Consider the following 24,106-nt stretch of genomic DNA (forward strand, 5'->3'; position numbering starts at 1 on the left):
CACACGGCTCGCATCCGAACCCCCCCGATCTGTTTTCATCTCCCAGTCAGACTGTAGGAGACGTCTGCGTCTGCGAGGATTTGCTACCTTAAGCCCGCTCCTGCAGACCCCCCCAGGAGGATCCAGACTCTGCCTCGGCTCGCTGCTCCTCCCCCCACAGATCAGAACACGCACAGATCAGAACACGCACTATACGCACTATCGTATATAAACTCATCTTCAGTCGTTGTCGTAGATTGAACTGGAAGAAAGTAGTCCAACATATTGTAATATATTCATTCATAGAGACGGTGATACAAAACAAATCAAACCCAGTGGATCTTCTCAACAGAACAAAAAAAAAGGTTGTGAAATGTGTTTCACCTTCTTCAGTGTGTCTCTTCATTTTCTCACCATTGGTGTAAAACTGTAAAACATAATGAAGCACGATGCAGCCTTGACTCGTCAGTGACCCCGCCTCCATTAGTGCCAACAACACGTTGGTGCAGGCGGCTCAAGACCTGAATTAGGCATCAACATTCCCACATTTCCAGCATCTTTTTCTTTATTTTTCACTTCTCAAACATGACTTGCACATTATAAAAGGAGGTTACACCCAGGTTACTGTTTTAGGGCTCAGGCTGGTCATCTCTACTAGCAGCAGCATCGTTGTGGGTCAGAATCCTCTTAGCAGACTTGCAGCAGCGACAGTGATTTACTCAGAACAAGACGCCATCCCTCAAAGTCATCGCCGCCGCCGCGTTTCCCCTTCTCCATACCGCCAGCTGTGTCATGAAAAGTGACAACATATTGCCATGCTTTTAATGTCTTTGGTTATGGAGTGGGGGGGATGCATAAAAATGTGTTTTTTTTTTCACAGTCATCATTTAAAGCTGCGAGCAAAAGAGAAATAATTGAGCCGTATTATTGAACATGTTCCAGTCGAGAGCGCCCGGCGTGCACTCCCGCAGACTTTCAATGTTAAGACTTTCTTAAAATTGAATCTGATTTGGGGTCAGTTTGGATTCGGACAGAACGCCACGGTGACCTTTCCAGCCAGAATAACCCAACATTTTCTTTAGGTTTCAGTGGTATTAACAAGTTTGGTGGAGGTTTTAGTTGCTATCCTCCCCAGGGTGTTTCCATAATCCAGTGGCTCCCGGCGTTGCCTAAGGCTTATGGCAATTTTGGCTGCAGCCAAGCCCAACCTCAGACCATATTACCACCTGGTCGCCCCCACCCCCTCCCCCATCCATCGCCCGAGCCCCAGATCCATTTTTAGCCTGCAGCATGGAACATGTTTGCTGGTAATACATCAGTAGGCATTATATCCTCGGTAAGATCAGCCTCCGTTGGGGAAAGCGTAACCTTGGGAGTGACTTTGTGGCGAGGGGCTGTCGATGCTCCCTTCCAACCAGCCTGCTATGAATCTTAACTCCACTCTTCGGAGAAGAAAGGGAAGCTCGTCCGAGGCGTGGGGACGTCTGCGTCAGCGGGAATCAGAAAATCTACGTTCTAAAAATGTTCTACGGCTCGTTAATTTACTTGGGCTCCAGCGAGAGACAGTTTTACTGTATTTGTCCTGTACGCGGTCCAAAGGAGCACGTGGTGGTTCTCACGCTGATCCTGCAGCTGTGTCTGACTTACAAACCGGTGTATTATTCTAGGCCATGACCTGATGATTACAAGGTCACCACAGGTTGCATCACTTTAACCTGAAAACACACAAACAATACAGCAAATGAGGTTCTATCTGTCAGTAGCTGCGCGTTGAATCATGGACTGAATTAAGTAGGTTGATGATGTTTTCCCTGCAAAATTGAATCTGTCTGCAGAAAAAAAAAAAGCTGTTGGATTTCCCAATTCAGGCCGGTTTAGTTTGAAGCTAATCTCCTCGTTAAGACTTGATTCGGGGTGAAGTGATTGATGATGCAACTTCCACGTCCACCGATCTGCACCGTGTGTTTAAATATAGATACGCGGTCATGTGTCAGCCCACTGGCTCCTACCGTAGAGGCGCCGAAGGCTTTCTCATTGGCTCTAATGTGCCGCCTTTTTAATTGGGCCAACATCTGAGCGTGCGGCCACATCTACCGTCTAACTTCTGCCGGCGTCTGTTTAGTTTCAGGCCCCGTGTTTATGTAGCCTGTGTTCGGGCCCCCGTAATGTGGCAGGTTTCGGATGAACTGAATGGGAAAACACACATGGCGGTAACTAATCCCGGCGGCACCATCACATGCTCACCACAAGCCACAGAGCTCCGCCGCCGCTCCCCCCTCCTCCTCCCCGTTCTGGCCTTTTCCATCCCCGGCGTCCCATCACCCCCGTCATGGTAGCCCATTAGTCTCCATGCTGATGCAGCAGAACGATGATGGCTGGGCTGGTGGGTGAAGGACTGGAGTTATTTGCTTTGCAGCTGGTCTCTCCCGGTCTCCGTCCACACCAGCCTGCAGCCGTCCCATCTCCTCCCTCGTATTGTTATTACCTCTGAATGCTGGGTGACAATGCAAAAGGAGGGAGAGCCGGAGATCAGGAGAGTCTCAGGGGGAAGGGGGGAGAGATACGGCAGATATGCTTATCTCTGCTGTGTATTAGTGTGTGTGTGTGTGTGTGTGTGTGTGTCGCCAGATGGCTGCCTGGCTGTGAGGTAAAGCTATTATTTTTCAGAGGATGGTATTTTATTAGAGATAATACGCTCAATGCACCGGGTTCTCCATTATTTATTGTTTCTCCACACCTTTTTTTTAAAGTTATTTGCTGAGCTCCTCACTCTCTCTCCCTCTCTGGCTTTTACTCTCTCATAACTCTGTGGAAAAAGGTGATTTTGTAAAAAAAAAGGACACAATCATCAAAGACAATGAGGAGATCCTATTTTGGGGGTGATAATAACCGTTTGATTGCACTACTTTTTAATGGCCATAATTCTGTGGGAGAGTGTTGTGAGGACAGATGGCTCAAAGAGCAGTTTTTAACAACTAACTGACTCATTTTGTTCATGAAGAGCTGACTCGGCACTTCAATTGACTCAATTACAATCCACCTCCGATGGGTCTTTACCTTCATCCCCCCTCTCTCTCCCCCCCAACTCAGGCATCATCCACCAGATGAAGGGGGACTACGAGACCGCACTGAAACTCCACAAAACACACCTGGCCATCGCTCAGGAGCTGAACGACTACGCCGCTCAGGGCCGTTCCTATGGCAACATGGGTAACGCCTACAACGCGCTGGGAGCCTTCGACCAGGCCGTCCGCTACCACCGGCAGGAGCTGCAGATCTCCATGGAGGTCAACGACCGGGCCTCGCAGGCATCCACCCACGGGAACCTGGCGGTGGCCTACCAAGCCCTGGGGGCCCACGATCGCGCCCTGCAGCACTACCAGAACCACCTCAACATCGCCCGCGAGCTCCGGGACGTCCAGAGCGAGGCGCGGGCCCTGGGCAACCTCGGCAACTTCCACTGCTCCCGGGGAGAGTTCCCTCAGGCCGTGCCCTACTACGAGCAGTACCTCCGCCTGTCCCCGGACCTCCAGGACATGGAGAGCGAGGGGAAGGTTTGTCACAACCTGGGTTACGCCCACTACTGTCTGGGCAACTACCAGGACGCCGTCAAATACTACGAGCAGGACTTAGCCCTGGCCAAGGACCTCCACGATAAACTGAGTCAGGCCAAGGCCTACTGCAACCTGGGGCTGGCCTTCAAGGCCCTGGGAGACTTCGCCAAGGCGGAGGAGTGTCAGAAATACCTGCTGTCGCTAGCCCAGTCCCTGAACAATGCTCAGGCTCGCTTCAGGGCCCTGGGGAACCTCGGGGACATATTTGTGTGTAAAAAAGACGTGGCTGGAGCCATTCAGTTTTACGAGCAGCAACTGGCCTTAGCTCACCAGGTACGCCCACACACACACACACACACACACACACACACACAATGAAGCAATAAAACACACAAATCATCACAAATAGAAAACATCGCCTCCATTCTGAATTGATGGAATTCTTTGTCTGGTTTCCAGGTGAAGGAGCGTCGGATGGAGGCCTGCGCCTACGCCGCCCTCGGGGCCACCTACAGGCTCATCCAGAAGTACGACAAAGCGCTGGGCTACCACACCCAGGAGCTGGAGGTCTACCAAGAGCTGGGCGACCTGCCGGGCGAGTGCAAAGCCCACGGTCACCTGGCCGCCGTCTACATGGCCCTGGGGAAGTACGCCATGGCCTTCAAGAGCTACGAGGAGCAGCTGGAGCTGGGCCGGAGGCTGAAGGACCCCGTGGTGGAGGCCCAGGTGTACGGCAACATGGGCATCACCAAGATGAACGTGGGCGTGATGGAGGAGGCCATCGGCTACCTGGAGCAGCAGCTGGCCACTCTGCAGCAGCTGAACGGCAACGAGGCGTTGATGGACAGGGGCCGGGCCTACGGGAACCTGGGAGACTGCTACGAGGCTCTGGGAGACTTCGAGGAAGCCATCAAGTACTATGACCAGTATCTGACCGTGGCCCAGAGCCTCAACCGCATGCAGGACCAGGAGAAGGCCTACAGAGGCCTCGGCAACGGACACCGGTGAGTCTGCTTTAAAATGTACTATTACACACGGCTAGGAGAAGTACTTTTCCGTCTGTTAATCCCGAGCAGATAAGTGTATTACAAATACAAGTAATCCTACTTTGCATATCATTATTATTATAGCACGTAGTTTGGAGGCACCTTGCTGGTGAGCAGAGCCGGGATGTGAGCCGGGTCCTAGCTGTCTCAGCAGCAGCCGAGTGGCCCGGGTTCCTTATCTGTATGCAAAGAGGCTTTTTTTTTTTTCACAGACGTCTGAGAACTGGAAGGGAAGCTCGGTTCTTTTTTTTCGAAGGCAACCTCTTACATCTCGTGTCACTTTTCCCCCCCTTTATTTCTATTCCTCCCTCACGCTTCAAAGAGCTGATAGCATCCTCGGAGACGAAGAAGACGCTTGGAAAATAAATAAAAAAACACCACGACGAGCGGCTTGCCGAAATCCTCATTTCGCAGATGACTTTCTTCTCATTGTGCGTCATCAGCATCGGGGCGCCGCGGCAATCACAACCGGCGGTATTAGCCACGCATGGGTTCAGAAGGGGAATAATAGACATCGCACTCGAACCCCTTCTCGCCGTCTTGGCGGCTCTTAGTCAAGCACGCGACATTATCGCACAACATTAATTAAGCTTACGGCTTTTTATTCTCTCAATGCTCCGTTTGAAGGCGCTATCGGCCGATTGTCGGTGTGCCTGAGCGTGTGAATGAAGGCTGCTCGGCGGCTTTGAAGGCTGACACAAATGCCGAGACGGGATGAACGCCACTCTGTCAACAGAGGATGGGAGCGAGCTTCCTTTTAATAGACGATGACCCGCCCCGTATTAAAGACGTTACTTCTTCAAACGCAACCTTACATTTTCTATTTCATCAGTCCATCAGCCGGGTGTCAGACATCCAGATCTGCTTCATTTACACCCTTAACTGAGATGATCTGGTGCTCTGCAAGGAAAAAGTGTTTCTTTTGCAATGTGCACTTCTTATTGCATCCTAATAGTGAGAATATCTGCATCTGTATGAATCAGATATGAGATAAGCAGAGAGAGAGAGAGAAATCCAATTGAATCCTATCAGGTATAAAAAGTAGTAATTTATTTTTTTTTTTTATATAACTTTTTTTTATTTTTTTTTATCTTTGCTTATATAAACCTACAACGAGGCAATATTACAAGAAAGAAAAGTCGCAAATTTGCTACTTTATTACTGGGGGTGGGTAAAAATATCGATACGGCAATATATCACGATACTTATCATGATATATCGATTTTTCAACTCCAAAGACCGATTTTTTTTCACTTAAAAATACAAAATCAACTACACTACACCTCTAAAACTTAAAAATGTACAATCAAGAATACAGCTGCAGCATGTGAGATAAGCAGAGACTTTATTTTGTGGGCATTTCAGTGTTTTGTTCATTTGGACAGAAAATAAACCCAATGTTTTTCTTCGAGGTTGTCGGTTTCTTATCTCACATCTTATCCCGTCTTCGCCTGCAGGGCCATGGGGAACCTGCAGCAGTCGCTGGTGTGTTTCGAGAAGCGGCTGGTCGTGGCTCACGAGCTGGGCGAGTGTGGCGGCAAGGCTCAGGCCTACGGCGAGCTGGGCGCGCTGCACAGCCAGCTGGGGAACTACGAGCAGGCCATCTCCTGTCTGGAGCGCCAGCTGGGCATCGCCCGCGACACCCAGGACCGGGCTCTGGAGGGCGACGCCAGCTGCGGCCTGGGCGTGGTCTACCAGTCCATGGGGGAGTACGAGACGGCGCTGCGGTGCCACCAGAGCGACCTGGAGATCGCGGAGGAGGCCGGCAGCCCCGCCCGCCAGGCCCGCGCCTACGGCAACCTGGGCCTCACCTACGAGTCGCTCGGCAACTACGAGCGGGCCGTGGTCTTCCAGGAGCAGCACCTGAGCGTGGCAGCGCAGACCAACGACCTGGCCGCCAAGACGCTGGCCTACGGCAGCCTGGGGAGGACACACCACGCCCTGCAGAACTACTCCCAGGCTGTCATGTACCTGCAGGAAGGTGAGGGCCGGACGGCGGGGAGCGGATTGCCTTTGTTGCCTGAGCTGATAGGCTTAGAGTTTGTGAATTCATGAATATGAAATTCAGAGCCTATTTGTTGCTAAGCCTTTGCCACATTTTATTATGCTGTGTGTGCATGTGTGTGCGTGTGTGTGTGTTTGTACTTATGTGTTATAAGTGCACGGGGGGGATTTGTGCATTGTGCCAGCGTTTGTGTGTGCAGAGCTATCAGGATGCACGCCGAGGCATTTCCCCCTGTTTACCGCCGGCTGTTCTTCACACCTCCATATCTACTTGGCTCTTTTCACACGCTGGCTGACAGACTCCTGCCTCTCAAGCCTCATTGCCCCTATAGATTATGATGAAATAAATAAATAAAAGCTGCAGCTTTTGCCTCAGAAGAAGGGGGTCTGTGACGGGGGGAGGGTTTGTCACTGATGAGCGGAAGCATCCGTGGATTTAAAGCTGATTCTCAGGCAGACCCGCCGCGTGACGACCCCAACCCTGTTAGAAAAAGCAGCTCGTTGTAGATTTCTGTGGATGCGAGTGGAGAGGAATATATGTGCTGCGTCCGTCCTATTAGAGTAACCCAGTCCGGCAGTGACCCACACCCCCTCTGCAGGACCTTCTGCTTGAGCTTTAATGGAAACAAAGGCGACAGGCCATTCTGTCTCCAGCCTGTCCTCCTGTTGTCCCCTGCACTGTCCTTGTGTTGTTCCTCGGTCTGGCTGGGAAAAAAGAACAGCGCCTTCACTATCCTTGACAGCCAATTATTTCTGGCCAACCTACCCAGACCGAAAAGTTGGCGAGCGTTTTTTTTTCCCCTTCAATTTCTCCCTTTTTTTCCCTCCCAACTCCCTTCTGCTAGTTGTGTGTTGTGTGTTTTTTTGTTCTTCATGCTGCACTGCTTGTTTGTTTTTTTATCGGAAAGATTAATTGGAAGGAGTGGTAGAAAGGCGGCTGCAGACTCGTGCAGGTTGACGACATGTGACCTCCAAATCACTGCATGTATGTATACGTGAGTTACACAGTCATGTAGACTGACGACACACCAAGACACCGATTAATTTGCTGTAATTTCCGTCCCTCCCCAAGTCGCCTTCCTGTGATTTCACAGTAATGGACGCTGCACTTCTCCGTCTAAATCGTTAAGAAAGGAGGCATTTTCACACCGAGATGCACTTTTCAACGATCAACCGCGTCGGTGTCACTAAATCAATGGCGTCATTGTAGCGACTAATGGAGGTATTAAAGTTCCTCCACGCTTCATTTATGGGACCAAAAAACTAATGGAATAACAAAATTAACCCGTTTTTGGTGAAACTGATTAATACAGTTGGGAAATAAAATAAAAAATATATGGAATATGCAGAATATACCCGTATGGAGAAAATCCAATTAAGTCCAACACATGTTAGCTTAGATGTACAAACTATTATAATAATGAAATTAACTTTAAAAAAGTGCTTCACATACAGTACAATATTAAAACTTACATTTACACAAAAGAACAATGCAATTAAAAAAAAAATGCACAAAACATACATAAGAGTATATAAATGGTGCATTTGTAATGGATGCTTTTATGCAATAAACACTAATAATTGTGACCTTTCATCATCGCGTGTCGACCCCTCATAGTGTATTTGTGTGCTATGAATCCTGAATGTTGTTAAAGGGGCAGTACGTAGTTTGACCGGTGGCATAATGAGCTGCTGATTTTGTAGAATATTTGATTTCTTTCTCTCCTCTTAGATTTAAACAGACCTTGACACATATTTCAGTGAAAAAAACGAATTCCCTTAACTTTCTATTATCTCATAAATAATGAAGCAAGCTGTCATGAAAACCGATATTTAGTTCTCGGCTTGATGCAAATGCCGATAATGTCTTAGTGGGAAATGTTTATGTAGAATGAACTTTTACGGCACGTCAGAAGTCAGTCAGCAGATTTTATGTCATGAATTTTTTTTCTACAAAAACTGTGGTCATGATCAAAGAGTGCTCATGATCCGGGGTGTTTTCTGTTTCCAGCACCATGCAGTTCCAGTTCCACGATGCCCCTTGTTGAAACGGGCGTGTGCACGTGCGTGGCGTGTGTGCACGTAGCGGCTGGTGTCTGAAGCCAGAGGTGCGTGGGCCTCGGGGGGCTGCAGAAGAATCTCTCACCCGGCTGTCAAGCAGCCTTTTAAAGTGTTCTCTAGTTGCTCTTCAGGGTGCAGCCAGCCACGGCCACATCCTCGTTGTCAGCCGCCGCTACGTGACTGTGCCTGCGGGGCGCACCAAAGGCACGCGGCGGTGACAGTGACAGACACTGAATGATACGGAGGCGGGAGAACAGAGGGAATAAGAGATTTAGAGGGGGGGGGGGGGGGGGGAGGGAAAGAAAGAATGGCAGGCGGGTGGAGGAGGAGGGGGGAGAGACGGAGATCGGCGTGAGTCATAATTCACATGCATTATTTCACTGTCAACCGGAGAAAAAAGAAAACATGGAGTTGGTTGACATTCAGGCTTGATCATAAAGAACTATCACAGAGCAGAGAAAAGAAAGGTTGGTGTGTGTGTGTGTGTGTGTGTGTGTGTGTGTGTGTGTGTGTGTGTGTGTGTGCGTGTGCGTGTGCGTGTGCGTGTGTGTGTGTGTGTGTGTGTGTGCAGATGAAAGGCTCGGAGTTAGAGTTGAGATGAGTGAGGGGTGAGGCTGTCAGAGAATGAAAAGGATAATTTAGATCTGTTTCCTCTCTCTTGCTCCGGCGCCTAATGAGCCCTAAGCAGTGCCGAGTACCCACAAGCACTGGCACCGCAGTGGAGATGAAACAGGTAGAGAGAAGGGGGAGGAGGGGGGAGGGAGGGAGAGAGAGAGACACAGGCAGGGAGATGAGAAAATGAATACGGGGAAGGTTGAGGGAGAAAGGAGCACAGCAGATGCATGAGGAGGGAGGGAGGGTGTGTGGAAAGATAAGGCGAGAGGGGAGACTGTTGCAAGGCTTCAAAGGCTGCCGGCTAACGTGGCCGTGGAGGAGCCATGAAGTCTATGGCGGCGTGGTGTGCTGGGTCTTGCGGAGTAGGCTGGCTGTTCCAGGTCACTCTCTGTTTCTTGGCTTATCTGGTCCCGCCACAGACTTGTTTTCCAGGAATGCCCGAGACTCGGATGAGGGCGGCTTGGCCCCATTTTCCCCCTCCTCTCCTTTGACCAAAAAGCATGTTTAGACCCCTCCGTGGCACAGGAGCGAGCAGAGAGAGAGGAAATAGAAACCCAGTCCCCCGTGCATGAGCCCCTTTGCAGACCGCTTGCTGTGCATTTAGCACCTCGTGGGTGATGCGTGGCCCCCGACAGCTGTCTGTTCTTCATCGCCGTCCTCTGTGAGGTGGCGTTTTCGTCTCGGTAATTGGGCAGCAGCGAGTCACTCGGCAGGTAGAAGATGTGACAAACGCCTCGCCGCCGGAGGGATTGGGGAGGTGAAAACAGGCCGCGTGCTCGCCAACACCGAATTCACACGTGCACGTTGGAAAAAAACCCTCAGAGATAAATATATATCTCGCAATTAAGTAGACTGCGAAGGTTTGCACGCGCTCTATTAATAGCTCATCAACGTGTTTGCAAATATTTGCAGACGTCTCTGTGATGTTGCGTGGCTCCTTTTTGTGCGAGCGCCTGTTTGTGTTTGCTCAGCCAGTCGATGCTTAGCATTGATTACTATGCAGTCCGATTAGTGCTCTAACAGCTTTCCTCTCCCCGTGTCTGTGTGTGTGTGTGTGTGTGTGTTAGAGTCCCAGTGTGAACGGCATCTTACAACGGAGGCCAAATATCCAAAACCTGCTCGCTGTCAGAACATCAGTAGCACGCTACGCTTACATCTGTTACTCTGAGAGAAACCTAAAGAGTCTGCCTGCTCTGAATAATTTTTAACTCTCATCCTCTCCCTCCCTCCCTCCCCCCTTCCTCCCCCTCCCGACAGGCCTGCGGCTCGCCGAGCAGCTGGCTCGGCGTGAGGACGAGGCGAAGATCCGCCATCGTCTCGGGCTCTCTCTGTGGGCCAGCGGGAATCTGGAGGAGGCCCAACATCAGGTAGAGCATCTCCTTCCTCGTCTCGCCTCCTCCGTCTGGACCTCATATATGTAGATGGGAGTGACCTCTAATAAGCACGCAGCTGCTGGTCCTCTAACATCACAAACATGAGAGGAAGTAGGCGTCTGAGCTGAAATGGGAAGTTTCCAATACTGGAGGGACAATATATAGAAATATCGCGATACTCCCTGCTGTGATACGTTATCGAAACATTCAAAAACTTCAAATATGCAAGCACCAGAGTCACTACTTCATGACTCCTCTTGGCCTTTTGCCAGTTTAGGGCTATAAGAAAGGAGATAAGACTTTTTCACTGGTATTTTTTCTCCCTTCGGATACACAGATATCGTGATGCGTATCGTAGATGATATATCGCAGAATCATAGTATCGTGATACCATGGTTATCGTGGGCAGAATATTGTGATTCCCACCCTAACAACAGAAGAGATAGTAGGAAGAGGTGAGGTGTCTATAGAGGCAGAAGCAGGCTGTCGAGCTGCTAAACGCTGTCATCTCAGCAGACAGGCGACAGATGACTGGAGATTTCTTCTTTGTATGTATGTTCATGGTCTCCGGAGTCCCGAGCCTCCGCAGCCTCTTCAGCCCACTGCCCACCTGGCAAGCATAGAATATCCCCTTAACATCTCTCTTTACAGTCTGTCCACACACGGCGGCTCAAGATTTCATTTTCTCCGTCTCCGTCTCCGCCGGTGCATCCACACATCAAGTGTGTGAACAGTCAGCCAACAGCACCGGCTGTCACGTGTGTCTGCTGGGGATGTTATCCAACCGCTTTCATTTTCAGAAAAATCTAGTCCAAAACATTCTCCCCTGTTATGATACACGCCTCACTACGATACATCTCTGTGACCCAGATAGCGTTTTTCTCTTCTTCCTCCTCCTGTCAGAAAAGTAACTTTGTCTGTTTGCAATTATCTGCAACGAGAGCGGAGGGGGCGAGAAAAGACCGGACCGAGGTGGCGACTGGAGCTCGTGACTCATATTGAGGAATTCGTGTTCAATTAAAGCTCGATATTATTCCAGCCAATGCAACATATTTTCCGCTGCTTTGTTTGCTTTTTCCCAGTTTGACCTTGAGACTCATAATGGTGCGTTTTAGCTTTGTGTGCTTTGCCCACGTCGACCGCAGTAATGCTTTAAGTGTTGCTCCCCCTATGTGGAGCTTAGAGGCCCGAGGCAGAATGTGCGGCGAGGAAAGGACGCCGTTGTCCTCAGCGTACACATCACATGGTTATTCATGAGCGGGGCCCGGTCGCTACGGGCGACCTTGGTGTAGATACCCCCCGAACCCACTTCAAACCTCCTTCTGTTTAAATTCATAAAGCGTGGAACGAGAGCACTTGACCTCATGTTCCTCGTCCTTCTTTATTTAAACCCATTTGTTGTTTGACACGGTGCCGGTGATTGACGCGTCCCGATTCTCATCTTTCAAGAAGCGCTCGCCGTGTTAGTGGTCTGATGTTTGTCATCAGAAAGGTTATTTTACAGGAATCATTAGAGGAACGTGGCTATTGAGCTCCTCCATCCAGCGTGACATTGACATTCACTTAACATGTCAGATAAATACGTTGGCGTTGAAGACGGTAAAAACACCAGGGCGCCGTCTGAATGCAGAGCAGCCGGAGACGACGGTGGCAGATTGTACCGGCCGCCGAGGACGCGGCAGCATTTGGGCCATGAGGAATTGGTTTCACTCTTAAAGATCTCATCTCTGCAGATCCATCCACGGTCCTATCAGCCTGAGACCAGCAGCTCCGTAGACCAGCACTAATGCAGCAGAGCTCACGGGTTCTATGCTGATCTATCCAACTCCCTCTGACACACTTATGCTGCGTGACCTTGGGATAAGCCAGGCGAGCTGCAGCGTTTTGCATCTATGAAGAAGAAGAAGAAGAAGCCTCCGGTGCTGAGAGAACCCATCCCATCCACACCAACAACCTTTGCTCAACTGCAGCTCTTTGTCTTGTGCTTTAGGAAGTGTGTGAGCAGAGTCCTGGCCTCCCGGGGAGCAGTAGCTTCTAGTCGCCCTACGGGGGGCTGCCAAGGGTGCATAAATAGGAAATCAATAAAAGGCTCCCATGAATCAGCACTCCTGGCTCGCTCCGCTGGCCATTGTGCAAACGGCCGCCTTGCCCGCCCCACCTCTCCATTGTCTCTCCCCGTCTCTCAAATCCTGGACGTCTGGTGCTGGATGGAAAAAGGTCTAATAGCACAGAAGGGGGGGGGGAGGGGTGGGAGGGCGAGTTCACAAAGCATTTATTCCCTTGGACGAGATGCCCCGGCTAATGGTTTAGCTTCTCGTTGCCCTTTTTTTCCGCGTCCAGACAAATACGAGCTGGAGACGTTTACTTGTGTTGAATGGTGATTCATCAAGCCACATTACGGTACTTTACTCCGACCGGGGAGAGAAGCATGATGGGAAGGCAGCGGGTCTCATCGGTGGGGAGCAGGGAGGTGGGATGCTGCCATCTAGTGGCCATCTTCCTCTCGTCTTCAAAGGGCCAATCAAACATGTGTAGAAAATGTTTTTGACTGCTTAAATTTTGCATGTAGATGTCAAACCCCTCTATCCTCAGAACTGAAAACTTAATATATAATATTATCGTTTTGCTTTGTGAGGGAACAGGCCTGATCTGATGATGTTGTTGGTTATCCTCAGCTCTACCGGGCGTCTGCACTGTTCGAGACCATCCGCCACGAAGCCCAGCACAGCACGGACTACAAGCTCTCCCTGTTCGACCTGCAGACCTCCTGCTACCAGGCCCTCCAAAGGGTCCTCGTCAGCCTAGGTATCCCCTCTCGTACCCCCACCGCTTCTAATCCGTTGAAATGCTACGTTCCGGCATTGACCTGTTGACCTCTGAACACGCACGCAGGTCACCACGATGAGGCTCTGGCGGTGGCAGAGCGCGGCCGCACGCGAGCCTTCGCCGACCTCCTGGTGGAGAGGCAGACGGGCCAGCAGGACTCGGACCCCTACACCCCGGTGACGGTGGAGCACATCCTGGACACCGTCAACAGCCAGAGGGCCCTGGTGCTGTACTTCTCGATGGCTGCCGGTTACCTGTACAGCTGGCTGCTGGCTCCGGGAGCAGGTGAGGACCGTGAATAGTCTTTATTGGTGTTATTGTTTTCTGTATAAATCCATTCTACCAGCTGGCCATATGGCAACTTTACACTTTAGCCAATAACTCCTGGTACTTTTACTATTTCTCCCTCAAAGCGTTTATATTCCCACACAGCATCCATTCCTGTAATTAACTATACTTCCTGCATGAACACTGCAAATATATGGGCTTTAATATTGAAACAGATTTCTTGTGCGTAGTTTAAAGTTGTTGGTGAAAGCACGTACACAACAATAAACACACACTTTGCTTGTTCAGCTCATTGTGGATAAAAGGCCTCCAGGCTGCAGCTTGTTTTGGGCTGCAGGGGGGGGGAGAAGAAGACCAGCTTGGAACAGCGAGCGGCGGTGCCACCTGCCACTCCGCTGTTAGGATTCACCCCCCTCCGCTTTGCTTCTCGCCCCCAGAAGGCATCTGCCCAGGGACCGTGCTAATTTAAAGTGACATCAGCAGCATCTTCTCACACACATGCCAACAGGAAAAGCACTTAGCTGTCGCACCCAAACAAAACATCCTAATTTACTGTCCTTTCATCCCGTCTCCTTTTGCTTTGTTTCTTTCTTTGCTTTCATTTAGATTTCCTCGTGGCCTTGGCAGGCTTTTTTTTTTTTTTTTGCACTTCTGTGTGTTCGTCTTTTTTAACACCAGCACACGTGTATGGGTGCTGGAAATCCTTGAAAACACTTGAATTTTAGTGTGGTGTTTTCGAGGTTTTGAAAAGTGCTTGGATTTAGAATAAAGTGCTATAAATGTGTGTTCTATGTGATGACATATAAATGAAGATCTCCATATTTGAGGGACTGAAAACAGCATTTTCTGACATTTCTTTATGAAAAATGACTTTTGATGATGAACAGATGATGAAAATAGTTGGTGATTATATTTCTGTGGATCTGTTAGTGGAATTAGTTTTCCTTTCATTTGTGGTCCTTCTGTAAAAAGCTGTCTCCAAACATCATGTTGGTTGTTTAGAGGACAATAACATCTCATTTAATGTGATGAACAAGTGACATAATAAGTAGACTGAATACTGAGGATTGGATACAAATATGTAGTTTAACACGGCTGGAAAAGCATGAAAATACACCTTGAAATGCTTGAAAAGTGCTGGAATTTAAATTTGGAAAAGGTATAGGAACTTAGATTTGGAGACTCTTGAAATTCACGTTTCTCAAAGGGAGTAGGCGAAGCTGCGGGTGTCACATGACTCCACGTGGCGGCCATGCTTGTTCTCACACTTCCTCCCTCCGCTGTGAAGAGGAGTAATTTGAGCCGTGACCCAGGCCCAAACGTTTTATCAAATCCAGCTCTCAACAAGCAGATGAACTTGACCCCCCCTCCTACAGCACTACTCATACGGAGGGGAGGAACTCTACAGGGACCGGTGGAGATCTTCAAAGTGCTGAATGTTACCCCGGGCTAAGAGGGAACCACTTGCTCACTAATCGCCTGTCTGTCACTTCCTGGCGTTGCCCGGCATCCAACTGGCACACGAGGGCCGCTCTAAAGAGTCTGCAGTCAATACAAAGGGCTGCTCGGGTCCCAGTGACTTCATTAGTCTGCATTCTGACACGTTTTATAGACCCGGATCACATACTCTCCATTCAGATGCATTTAATACAAAATATGCACCTCCACTTATACAGCACACACACACTTCATCTCCCAGTGTGCACTTCCCCGCCCCGCTCTGCTGTTGCCGCTAGAAACTCAGCTGAGCTCTGGTGGCGGGCAGCAGATGGCACCGGCAGCCCACTCTTATCTTTTATTGAGCGTTATTTGTTTTATTCATTTTGCAGAGCAGATGCACGATTGCTGCCGCGGCCTCGCTCGCAGCTTTCTGTGGAAACCATCAAATAGTCGCCTCCTGTTGTGAGGAAAAAGAGGAACTTCCGTGTTTTTCTTTTCTTCTGTTTGTTTTCAAAGTGGTGAGTCATGTTGCCGTTGCTCGTCTCTGTCCGCAGGCATCCTGAAGTTTCACGAGGTGTACCTGGGCGAGGGCGTGTCGGAGGTGGGGTCGGACTTCCAGGAGGGCGGCGGCGTGATCAGCGGCTCCTCGCTGGAGCAGCACATCGCCAGCGCTCGGGAGGCTCTGGGGGTGGAGTCTTATTACAGCAGGTGAGGTCTTTACAGCTACCAACATGAAAGGACAATGAGTTTTGTTTGCAGAAGCATGTTAATGGTATCTTATAGGGGTGAGTATTGGCAAGAACCTCACGATACGATACGTATCACGATACTTTGGTCACGATACGATGTGTATCACGATACTTTGGTCACAATACGTATCACGATACTTTGGTCACGATACGTATCGCGATATTGCGATATAAATAAAGATGAAAACACAAGTACCTGTATATGTACATCAGATGATATTGATCAGAGGACAAATTGAGTCAAAACTATTTAATTAAAAACAGCCTCTCCATTTTATTAATTCCCATGAAATTCACAGGAATAAATATTGAAAATAAAAGGACAAAGTACCCTGAGTGACAATGCACAAAATAATAAATAATAAAATAATAATAATAAATAATGTTTCTCCTTTTGTGTCACTGTTTGAACACTGAACTGAAGAGGTCATATAAAAATAATCTAAAGGTATATGTGTAAACGTGAATCTTTTTTTTTTTATCGATCTTTGGAGTTGAAAAATCAATATTGTATTGGGCGAAGTATCGCGATATATTGCCGTATCAATATTTTTGCCCACCCCTATTATCTTATATAAATCTACATTTTTATTTTGCTCGTCTTTAAAAGCTTTATTATGGGCTCGCTTTATGTTTCTGAAGGTTTCTGGAGTTTTATGTTGCAGTAGCCATTCAGAACCCAACCTGTTATTTTCTATTTTCCTGAGCAGACAAAGAATAAAATACTAGCACATAAACATTATTGACAAAAACCACAAAGGAAAAGGCCGTTCGCATCACATTGTTTGATTAACAAGTGCTCTTTTTTGGAACAGTGCTTGTTAACCAGTCATCACAAACAACACGGCTTTCTCATCTCAACAAGAAAGGAAGATGAAACAGGTTTTTATTGGTAGAGGGATATCTGAGGAAGGGTTATTTTATCATTCAGAAGGTGCGAGTGTATCTAAAAGAGTGTTATTCTGCCCCATTGCACCCTGTGATGACAGGCCTCCGCCACCTTCCTCCAGCACTCTCTCTCCCCAGCGGGGAATAAATGAGACGGAATAATGGCTCTTTGGATAGTCGGACTATTGAACCCACCAAACAAACATCGAACCTGACAAGTGAAGGAATAGAGAGTAGGTGTTGTGTGTGGGGGGGGGGGGGGATATACAGGAGAATGGGAAGAAGGTTAAGATGCAGCGCTGGAATCGATGGAGTGAAATCCAAAGAAGCAAGAGGCTGCTGGTTAAAGAGCAGAACAGACAACAGAGAGAGGGATTCTGCTCGTATCGACGGCCGACATCGGCGTTGTTCTCCGACGCCGCGTTTCCGACGTTGGCCACCGCTCTCTAGTTGGCGTTTGATCCATAGAGCCCAGCTGGTTCAGCCCCGGTGCCAGCCTCCCGCCAGCCTGAGCCCCTCCTGCCCCATTACCAGCTCGTTTACTACTCCAATGGGAAGCTGCACTCACGCTACCGCGCCTGGATGGGCACAATATGGCACCACTTACCAGAACCCCATTCATTCTCCGTGTGAGTGCAGAAGAAAAGAGAGGCTCTGAGCGAGAGAAGGGGATGGAGGTGGACAGGATGATGGAGAGGAGGGAGGATGCAGCCTTTTGTGACAGTCCAAATCTTTGTGTTAACGAATGGATTTTCTTGTACCGTCTCCTCAGCACACCACGCACCTTTTCATTTAAACAGTAGCATGAGAGGTGCAGGTTCACACTCGGATGCTGCGAGAAGCTGACAAAAGAGTTACATGGTGTGAGTTCATTAGAGGAGAGAGTCAGGCATGAAGATGGTGGCGAGGTGGTAGTATAGTGGAGGGGGGGGTAGGGTGGTTGACTCCCCACTGACTGGATCAGCATCACCAGCATTATAATGAAAGGATTTAACTCTGCTTACCATCGGGGTGTTGGACCAAGCCTGGGAAATTAGGCCAAGTGTGTGTGGGTTGAACAGTGTGTGTTTCAGGAGTGTGTGTGTGTGTGTGTGTGACTTATCCGCAGAGAGACAATGTAAGTCGGTGTATTGTCTTTCTTGCCAACGCTTTTCCCCGCGTCCCTGCATGTCTCTGACGGCGTCTCCGTGTCTTCCAGAGGGTGTTCCAGCAGCGAGACGGAGAGCGAGGCGGGAGATTTGTTGGACCAACAATTCGAGGAGCTCAACAACAAGCTTAACTCCGTCACCGATCCAACGGGCTTCCTGCGCATGGTGTCCAGAAACAACCTGTTCAACAGGTGAGGAGATTGGCTTTTTTTGGTTGTTTTTTTCTTGCAAAACCACCTGGATGTTCCCACATTCTTCCCGTGAGCTACTTAGACCCACTTTTACACACTAAAACCCCAAGAAGATGACAGATATCTGCCCCGGAGAGGAGATTGGTGGGTATTGTGGCTCATCTGTGAAAGGAGTCTTCTCTCCATTGTTCAGCCAGCACAGAGGGCTGCATGTGAATCCTCCTTATTAAATAGACTGAGTAGAGCCAAGCTGTTAAAGCCCTTATCAACTGCCTATTCTGATGGGGCTGCGTGCACGTGCGTGTGCACGTGTGCAGGCATGCACCAGACACCGCTATGTTTGCTTTAAGACGTTTGTTTTCTGAGCAGATTTATGACTGTGGGTATTTCAGTTTGTCTGCTTCAGAGTATCGTTTAACGACAGGATGCAAAATATTATTTACTCTGTGGTGATTGGTTATGTATACTAATAGTGTGTGTGTGTGTGTGTGTGTGTGTGTGTGTATCTGTATCTATATATGTGTGTGTGTGTGGGTCATATTTCCCTGTCCTCGTCCACAGTTGAGCTGTTCTTTGATGAGAGGGTAATTCCAGCTTTAATTGAGTCTCGGTGCTCATTAAGCCCCTTTAATGGGCTGCCGGTAATAATCCGCTCATTCTTGTGGGCCTCAAAAAACTCTGAATTATAAAGCCTCCTAAGCATGAGGAGCTTTATAATTCGTCTGCCATCTATCACGACGTTAAAGCAAGAGAATATGAAGAAAAACTCATTGTCAGACAAACGTACATGTATGTGCTTTGACTTCAGCTCCCCCTTCCTCACAATTAGCCGTTAGATTTAGGCTATTATTGGTGTGAATACCTCGGTATTTTTCCACAATTGCTCATAATTAAGAATAAGGAGGGAAATATAATGAACTCGTAATTGAATGACGTTTAAATGGAAATAGGTACACGAACAATGCAGCCGCATTAAAAGATCAGCGCGTCCTGGTTTGACGTCTCCGTTTGGTATTATCATCGATTGCCCTATTTTAACACGGAGATGTAATCTTCACCGGGGAGCTTGGCAGGATTACTATGGGAAGGTGATAATGAAAGTCTCCTCGTGACTAATCCCTCTCCGCGTGTAATTGAATACGTTTTTTTTTTTCTTTACGCACGATGATGGCCTAATGAGATTGTTTGAGGATCTTGATGAAGTTGTCGGTGCCGGACGTCTGCACCAAAAAGCTAGAGTGGCAACTAGCGGTAATTTAGAAATTAGGTCAGTATGGAAAGCGTGTGTGTAATCGAGGCTAACTTTGTATATCGCCGCTCAGATCACACTTGAAGGCACCCAAAATAGGCCGCCGCTGAAACAGCAAAGCTTTGCCGCTCTCAGTTGTTTTTTCACTCACCTTTCTCTTGGCTTCATCCCCTCGCCTCCCTTTCTCCTTCTTCCTGTCAGACTAACAGACTGATTGTTTGCTTTCTCATGGAGGCTCCACGCCGAGGCCTGGGGGAGAGAGAGGGAGAGAGTTGGGAGGCTGGAGGGGAGCCATGGCCGGGGGGGGGGGATACCAGAAGGGCAGGATAGATGCCTGTTGGCCGGCCGCTCGGAGGAAACTCTGGCTGGTGGAACAGATGGAGAGTAGTGACAAGTGTGGCCATGAAGCCCCTGCAGCACCGAGGCTTCTCACCCCTCAGCCACCATTAGCACGGTCGATGGTGTGCAGCGTGTCTCTGAGCCGTCACACCCCCCGTCACACGGGCCTCAAACACACGGGACCGCATATTACTCGTTGAAGACGCTCGCGATGTTCTCTTTCATCAGCTGGAGGCTTTGATGGCGTGGAGGAAAGGTCCCTGTGATGATGGGATGAGCTCGACGCCTCCACCTCCTCCTGACTGCCACAGTGCACTACTGCCATCTAGTGGAGCTTCTCATACTTACATCATCTTGTGTGAAATTGTGTGTGTTCACAGAGGGATTGAAGCACGTTAGATGGAGATGCAGAATGGTCTGCCTTCATCTGCCTTTTACTCAGTGTGATTTTTTTTTATTATTTAGATTTGGCATGTTGGGAAGAGAATAAAAAAAGAAGAATCTGATGGAAAGTACTCTCCGTCCTTTCTGCTGCAACTTTGAACTGCTTCCACACAAAGTCACAGAAACTCAGCCAGAGCTGCATCTGATGTAACACTATGCAGCAAGTTAGGCTTGGAGCTCCTCAGCCACATTCCCAACATTAACATGCAAAGAGCTCTTTGCAGCAGGAAGCTTTGATTTAATACACGAGACATACATTTACAGAGATTCTACACAGTATTTTCAATTACAAACCTTCTGTTGACTTTTAAGTTATAAAAACTGCATGTTTTCTTCTTATTAAATGTGTACTGTTCAACTTCCTTAAATACAATAATATCACATAAGACCTGATATTCATATTGACTCACTTGTGGGGACTAAAGGACTTTATGATACCATGAATATCTGTAGATTTAAAGAATGGAAAGTCACTCTGTAGCTCAAAGAAAACAGAAAGAAAGCTATCTTGTCCATGCATGTATTTTGGAAGCTTAGTGTAAAAACACGATGAGGTAAAAACTGTGAGGTACAAACTAAAACCCAGCTTTACTTTGTGTTTGCACAGGAGCTGCCAGAGTATGACCAGCCTGTTCAGTAACACCATGTCACCCGCCAAAGACGGCAACTCCTCGCTGCCTCGCCGCTCCAGCAACCTCGGGAAGCCTCCGCTGCGGGCGCTTTATGATTTGCTCATCGCACCTATGGAGGGGGTGAGTGTCGGCGTGCTCCGCGGGTCATTGCCTGCCTGTCCATGTAGCTGCAAAAAAAATAAAAAAAATGAGGGAAAATGTTGCATTTTGGTGCTAATCCTTGTGTCTGACAGGGCTTGATGCACTCCAGTGGGCCGGTCGGCAGACACAGACAGCTGGTGATGGTGCTGGAGGGAGAACTGTACCTCATCCCCTTCGCTCTGCTCAAAGGAAGCTCTTCTAACGAATACCTGTACGAGCGCTTCAGCCTCATCGCCGTTCCCTCCATCCAAGGCCTGGGATCCAATACCAAGGTGGGGGATAATGCACAATTTGAAACGCATATAAAATGTGATGTAGTTTCTGTTTTATCAGGGTCTTTTGGGCAAGGTCTGTATTTTTGGACAACCTTTGGAAATTCAACCACTGGTTTATGTTAAGTCTATATTGTATAATCATTCAGCCTCCTCTGGACGTTTTTGACTTCCTTTATAACAAAGTTTTTTTCATTCCATGGCCGATAAACAGGAAAAAAAGGCTTTCAAACTGAAGTTGGGGCTTCAAAATTTTAGATTTTATTATTTCCCCGCTGGTTGAGCTATTTTTTTCTTTTTTTCATTCATGTGAAGTAAAAATGTGAAATCTACTAAATGTGAATCAAAGCCCCTCTCAGTCATACACAGCAGTCATCACAAACTGGCTTTTAAAGGGTTAACATCCTATAAATTAATGAATATCTGGTACTTATAACCAGGAGTGGAGTTGCTTAATGATGCTTTGAGGAGGGTTGAGGGTTCAGAAGTCTTCTTTCTGGTCTGCGGTGCTTGAGGTAGGATGTAACCTTTGATTTGGTTCTCCCAGGCTCACTCCCGACGCCCCGGACCGGCTCCGTGTGGCGGCGTCTCCATGGCAGCGGTGGTGGGGAACCCGAGACTCCCCTCGCCCGTGATGGACCGCTGGCTGTGGGGGCCCATGCCTTCCGCAGAGGAGGAGGCCCTGATGGTGGCGGAGCTGCTGGGCTGCCAGCCGTTGGCCGGCCCCGCCGCCACCAAGGAGCGGGTGATGAGCGCCCTCACGCAGGCCGAGTGCGCCCACTTTGCCACCCACATCTCCTGGAAGCTGGCGGCTCTGGTGCTCACGCCGAACCCAGAGAGCGTTCCCGGTGGGGCGAGCGCCAGCGTGGGAGTGGGGACTGTCGGGCGAGGCGCCGGGGGGAGGAGAGGCAGCGGCGGCCGAGGCAGGAAGGGCTCCATCGGAAGCGGCTACACGATCCCGGAGTCCCTCCACATGCAGGACGACAGCAGCGACGTGGAGAGCATCTGTGACAGCCCGCCGCTGCAGGAGTTCCTGCTCACGGCGGCAGACATCCTGGACCTCAGGCTGCCTGTCAAGCTAGTGGTGCTCGGGTAGGTCGGCTGGGTTCAAAGAGCTATTATGCTATTTTCAGGGTTCATACGGGTGCTGGAAATCCTTGAAAACACTTGAATTTTAGTGTGGTGTTTTCAATGTTTTAAAAAGTGCTTGGATTTAGAGGAAAGTGCTTGAAATGTGTGTTGTATGTGATGACATCTATGATAGAACAGAGGAAAGAAGATCTCCATATTTGAGGGACTGAAAACAGCATTTTGTGACATTTCTTTATGAAAAATGACTTTTGATGATGAACAGATGATGAAAATAGTTGGTGATTATATTTCTGTGGATCTGTTAGTGGAATTAGTTTTCCTTTCATTTGTGGTCCTTCTGTAAAAAGCTGTCTCCAAACATCATGTTGGTTGTTTAGAGGACAATAACATCTCATTTAATGTGATGAACAAGTGACATAATAAGTAGACTGAATACTGACCATTGGATTGATACAAATATGGAGTTTACCACAGCTGGAAGGTGCTGGAAAAGCATGGAAATGCACCTTGAAATGCTTGAAAAGTGCTTTTGAATAGGTGTAGGAACCCTGGATTTTATGTCTAAAACTATGATGAAATCAGTCACGCTGTAGATGTGATTTGACGGCTGATGAGGTATTCTATACAGTACAATTCAACATGCTTTTAAACATGTAATATCTTCCTGATCTTCGTGCCGTTTGGGCTGCAGGTCGTACCAGGAGTCCAGCAGCAAAGTGACGGCGGACGGCGTGGTGGGCTTGACCCGGGCCTTCCTGGCCGCCGGGGCTCAGTGTGCTCTGGTGTCCCTGTGGCCGGTTCCCGTCGCGGCCTCCAAAGTCTTCGTCCACGCCTTCTACACCGCCTTGCTCAACGGCACAAAGGCAAGCGCGGCGCTGGCCGATGCCATGAAGACGGTCCAGAGCAGCAAGCAGTACTCGCACCCTTCCAACTGGGCAGGTGGGAGATGTTAACCCCTCGTGTGTTTATTCTACGTTCTAAATGGAGATGCCCTTGTAATGAAGGTTCTTCTTCTTCTACAGGATACATGCTGATCGGCAACGACGTGAAGCTCAACAGCCCATCCTCCCTCATCGGCCAAGCTTTGGCAGAGATCCTGCAGTATCCTGATCGAGCGCGTGATGCTCTGAGAGTTTTACTCCATCTGGTGAGACATCCAACACACAAACACCTACGATACAACATGTCACCGCCAGAAATGCTGACGCTGCACTTCCCCCTCGTGCTTGCAGGTGGAGAAGTCTCTCCAGAGGATCCAGAACGGCCAGCGTAACTCCATGTACACGTCCCAGCAGAGCGTGGAGAACAAGGTGGGCGGCGTCCCCGGCTGGCAGGCCCTGCTGACGGCCGTGGGCTTCCGTCTGGACTCCGTGGGCACCGGGATGCCGTCTGCAGTCTTCTTCCCCACCGCTGATCCAGGAGACAGGCTCCAGCAGTGCAGCACCACCTTACAATCACTGCTGGGTATGCATGAGACTCTACACCGTCAGATTTAGTCATTGTTAAATAAAATATTGTTTTCCTTATACGACATAGCCAGTTCTCCTCAGATCACCTGTTTCGTCATAATGCTACTAGTTGGGTGGAGAGAGAGTGTGAATAATGAGGAACTTCCCTTTGATCCCGTCCCTCAGGTCTGCCGCCGCCGGCTCTCCAGGCTTTGTGCAAACTCATCACAGCTTCAGAGGCGGGAGAGCAGCTCATCAATCGGGTAAGGCATCCCTGCAGCTCTCAGCAAATGCTACCAGATTTTTTTTTTTCTTTTCTTTTTTAAA

General features: G+C 48.9%; 1 protein-coding gene across 3 annotated transcripts in view; it reads left to right on the plus strand.

The window, feature by feature from the left end:
• The window catches only part of LOC311022616 (tetratricopeptide repeat protein 28-like), a 148,378-nt gene that overhangs the window by 120,385 nt on the left and 3,887 nt on the right, over positions 1-24,106 (plus strand). For all 3 annotated transcript variants that reach the window (XM_084023998.1, XM_084023999.1, XM_084024000.1), the window contains 15 exons: positions 3,070-3,866; positions 3,993-4,537; positions 6,037-6,560; positions 10,517-10,626; positions 13,308-13,437; positions 13,525-13,743; positions 15,741-15,894; positions 18,022-18,162; positions 20,802-20,946; positions 21,060-21,239; positions 21,787-22,331; positions 23,023-23,270; positions 23,354-23,478; positions 23,564-23,795; positions 23,966-24,042. In XM_084023998.1, the coding sequence (XP_083880124.1) occupies positions 3,070-3,866; positions 3,993-4,537; positions 6,037-6,560; positions 10,517-10,626; positions 13,308-13,437; positions 13,525-13,743; positions 15,741-15,894; positions 18,022-18,162; positions 20,802-20,946; positions 21,060-21,239; positions 21,787-22,331; positions 23,023-23,270; positions 23,354-23,478; positions 23,564-23,795; positions 23,966-24,042 (4,172 nt within the window). The remainder of the gene's footprint in view (positions 1-3,069; positions 3,867-3,992; positions 4,538-6,036; positions 6,561-10,516; positions 10,627-13,307; positions 13,438-13,524; positions 13,744-15,740; positions 15,895-18,021; positions 18,163-20,801; positions 20,947-21,059; positions 21,240-21,786; positions 22,332-23,022; positions 23,271-23,353; positions 23,479-23,563; positions 23,796-23,965; positions 24,043-24,106) is intronic.

This window comes from Eutrigla gurnardus (assembly GCF_963514095.1).
Source record: "Eutrigla gurnardus genome assembly, chromosome: 13".
In the NCBI taxonomy this organism is placed as follows: Eukaryota; Metazoa; Chordata; class Actinopteri; order Perciformes; family Triglidae; genus Eutrigla; species Eutrigla gurnardus.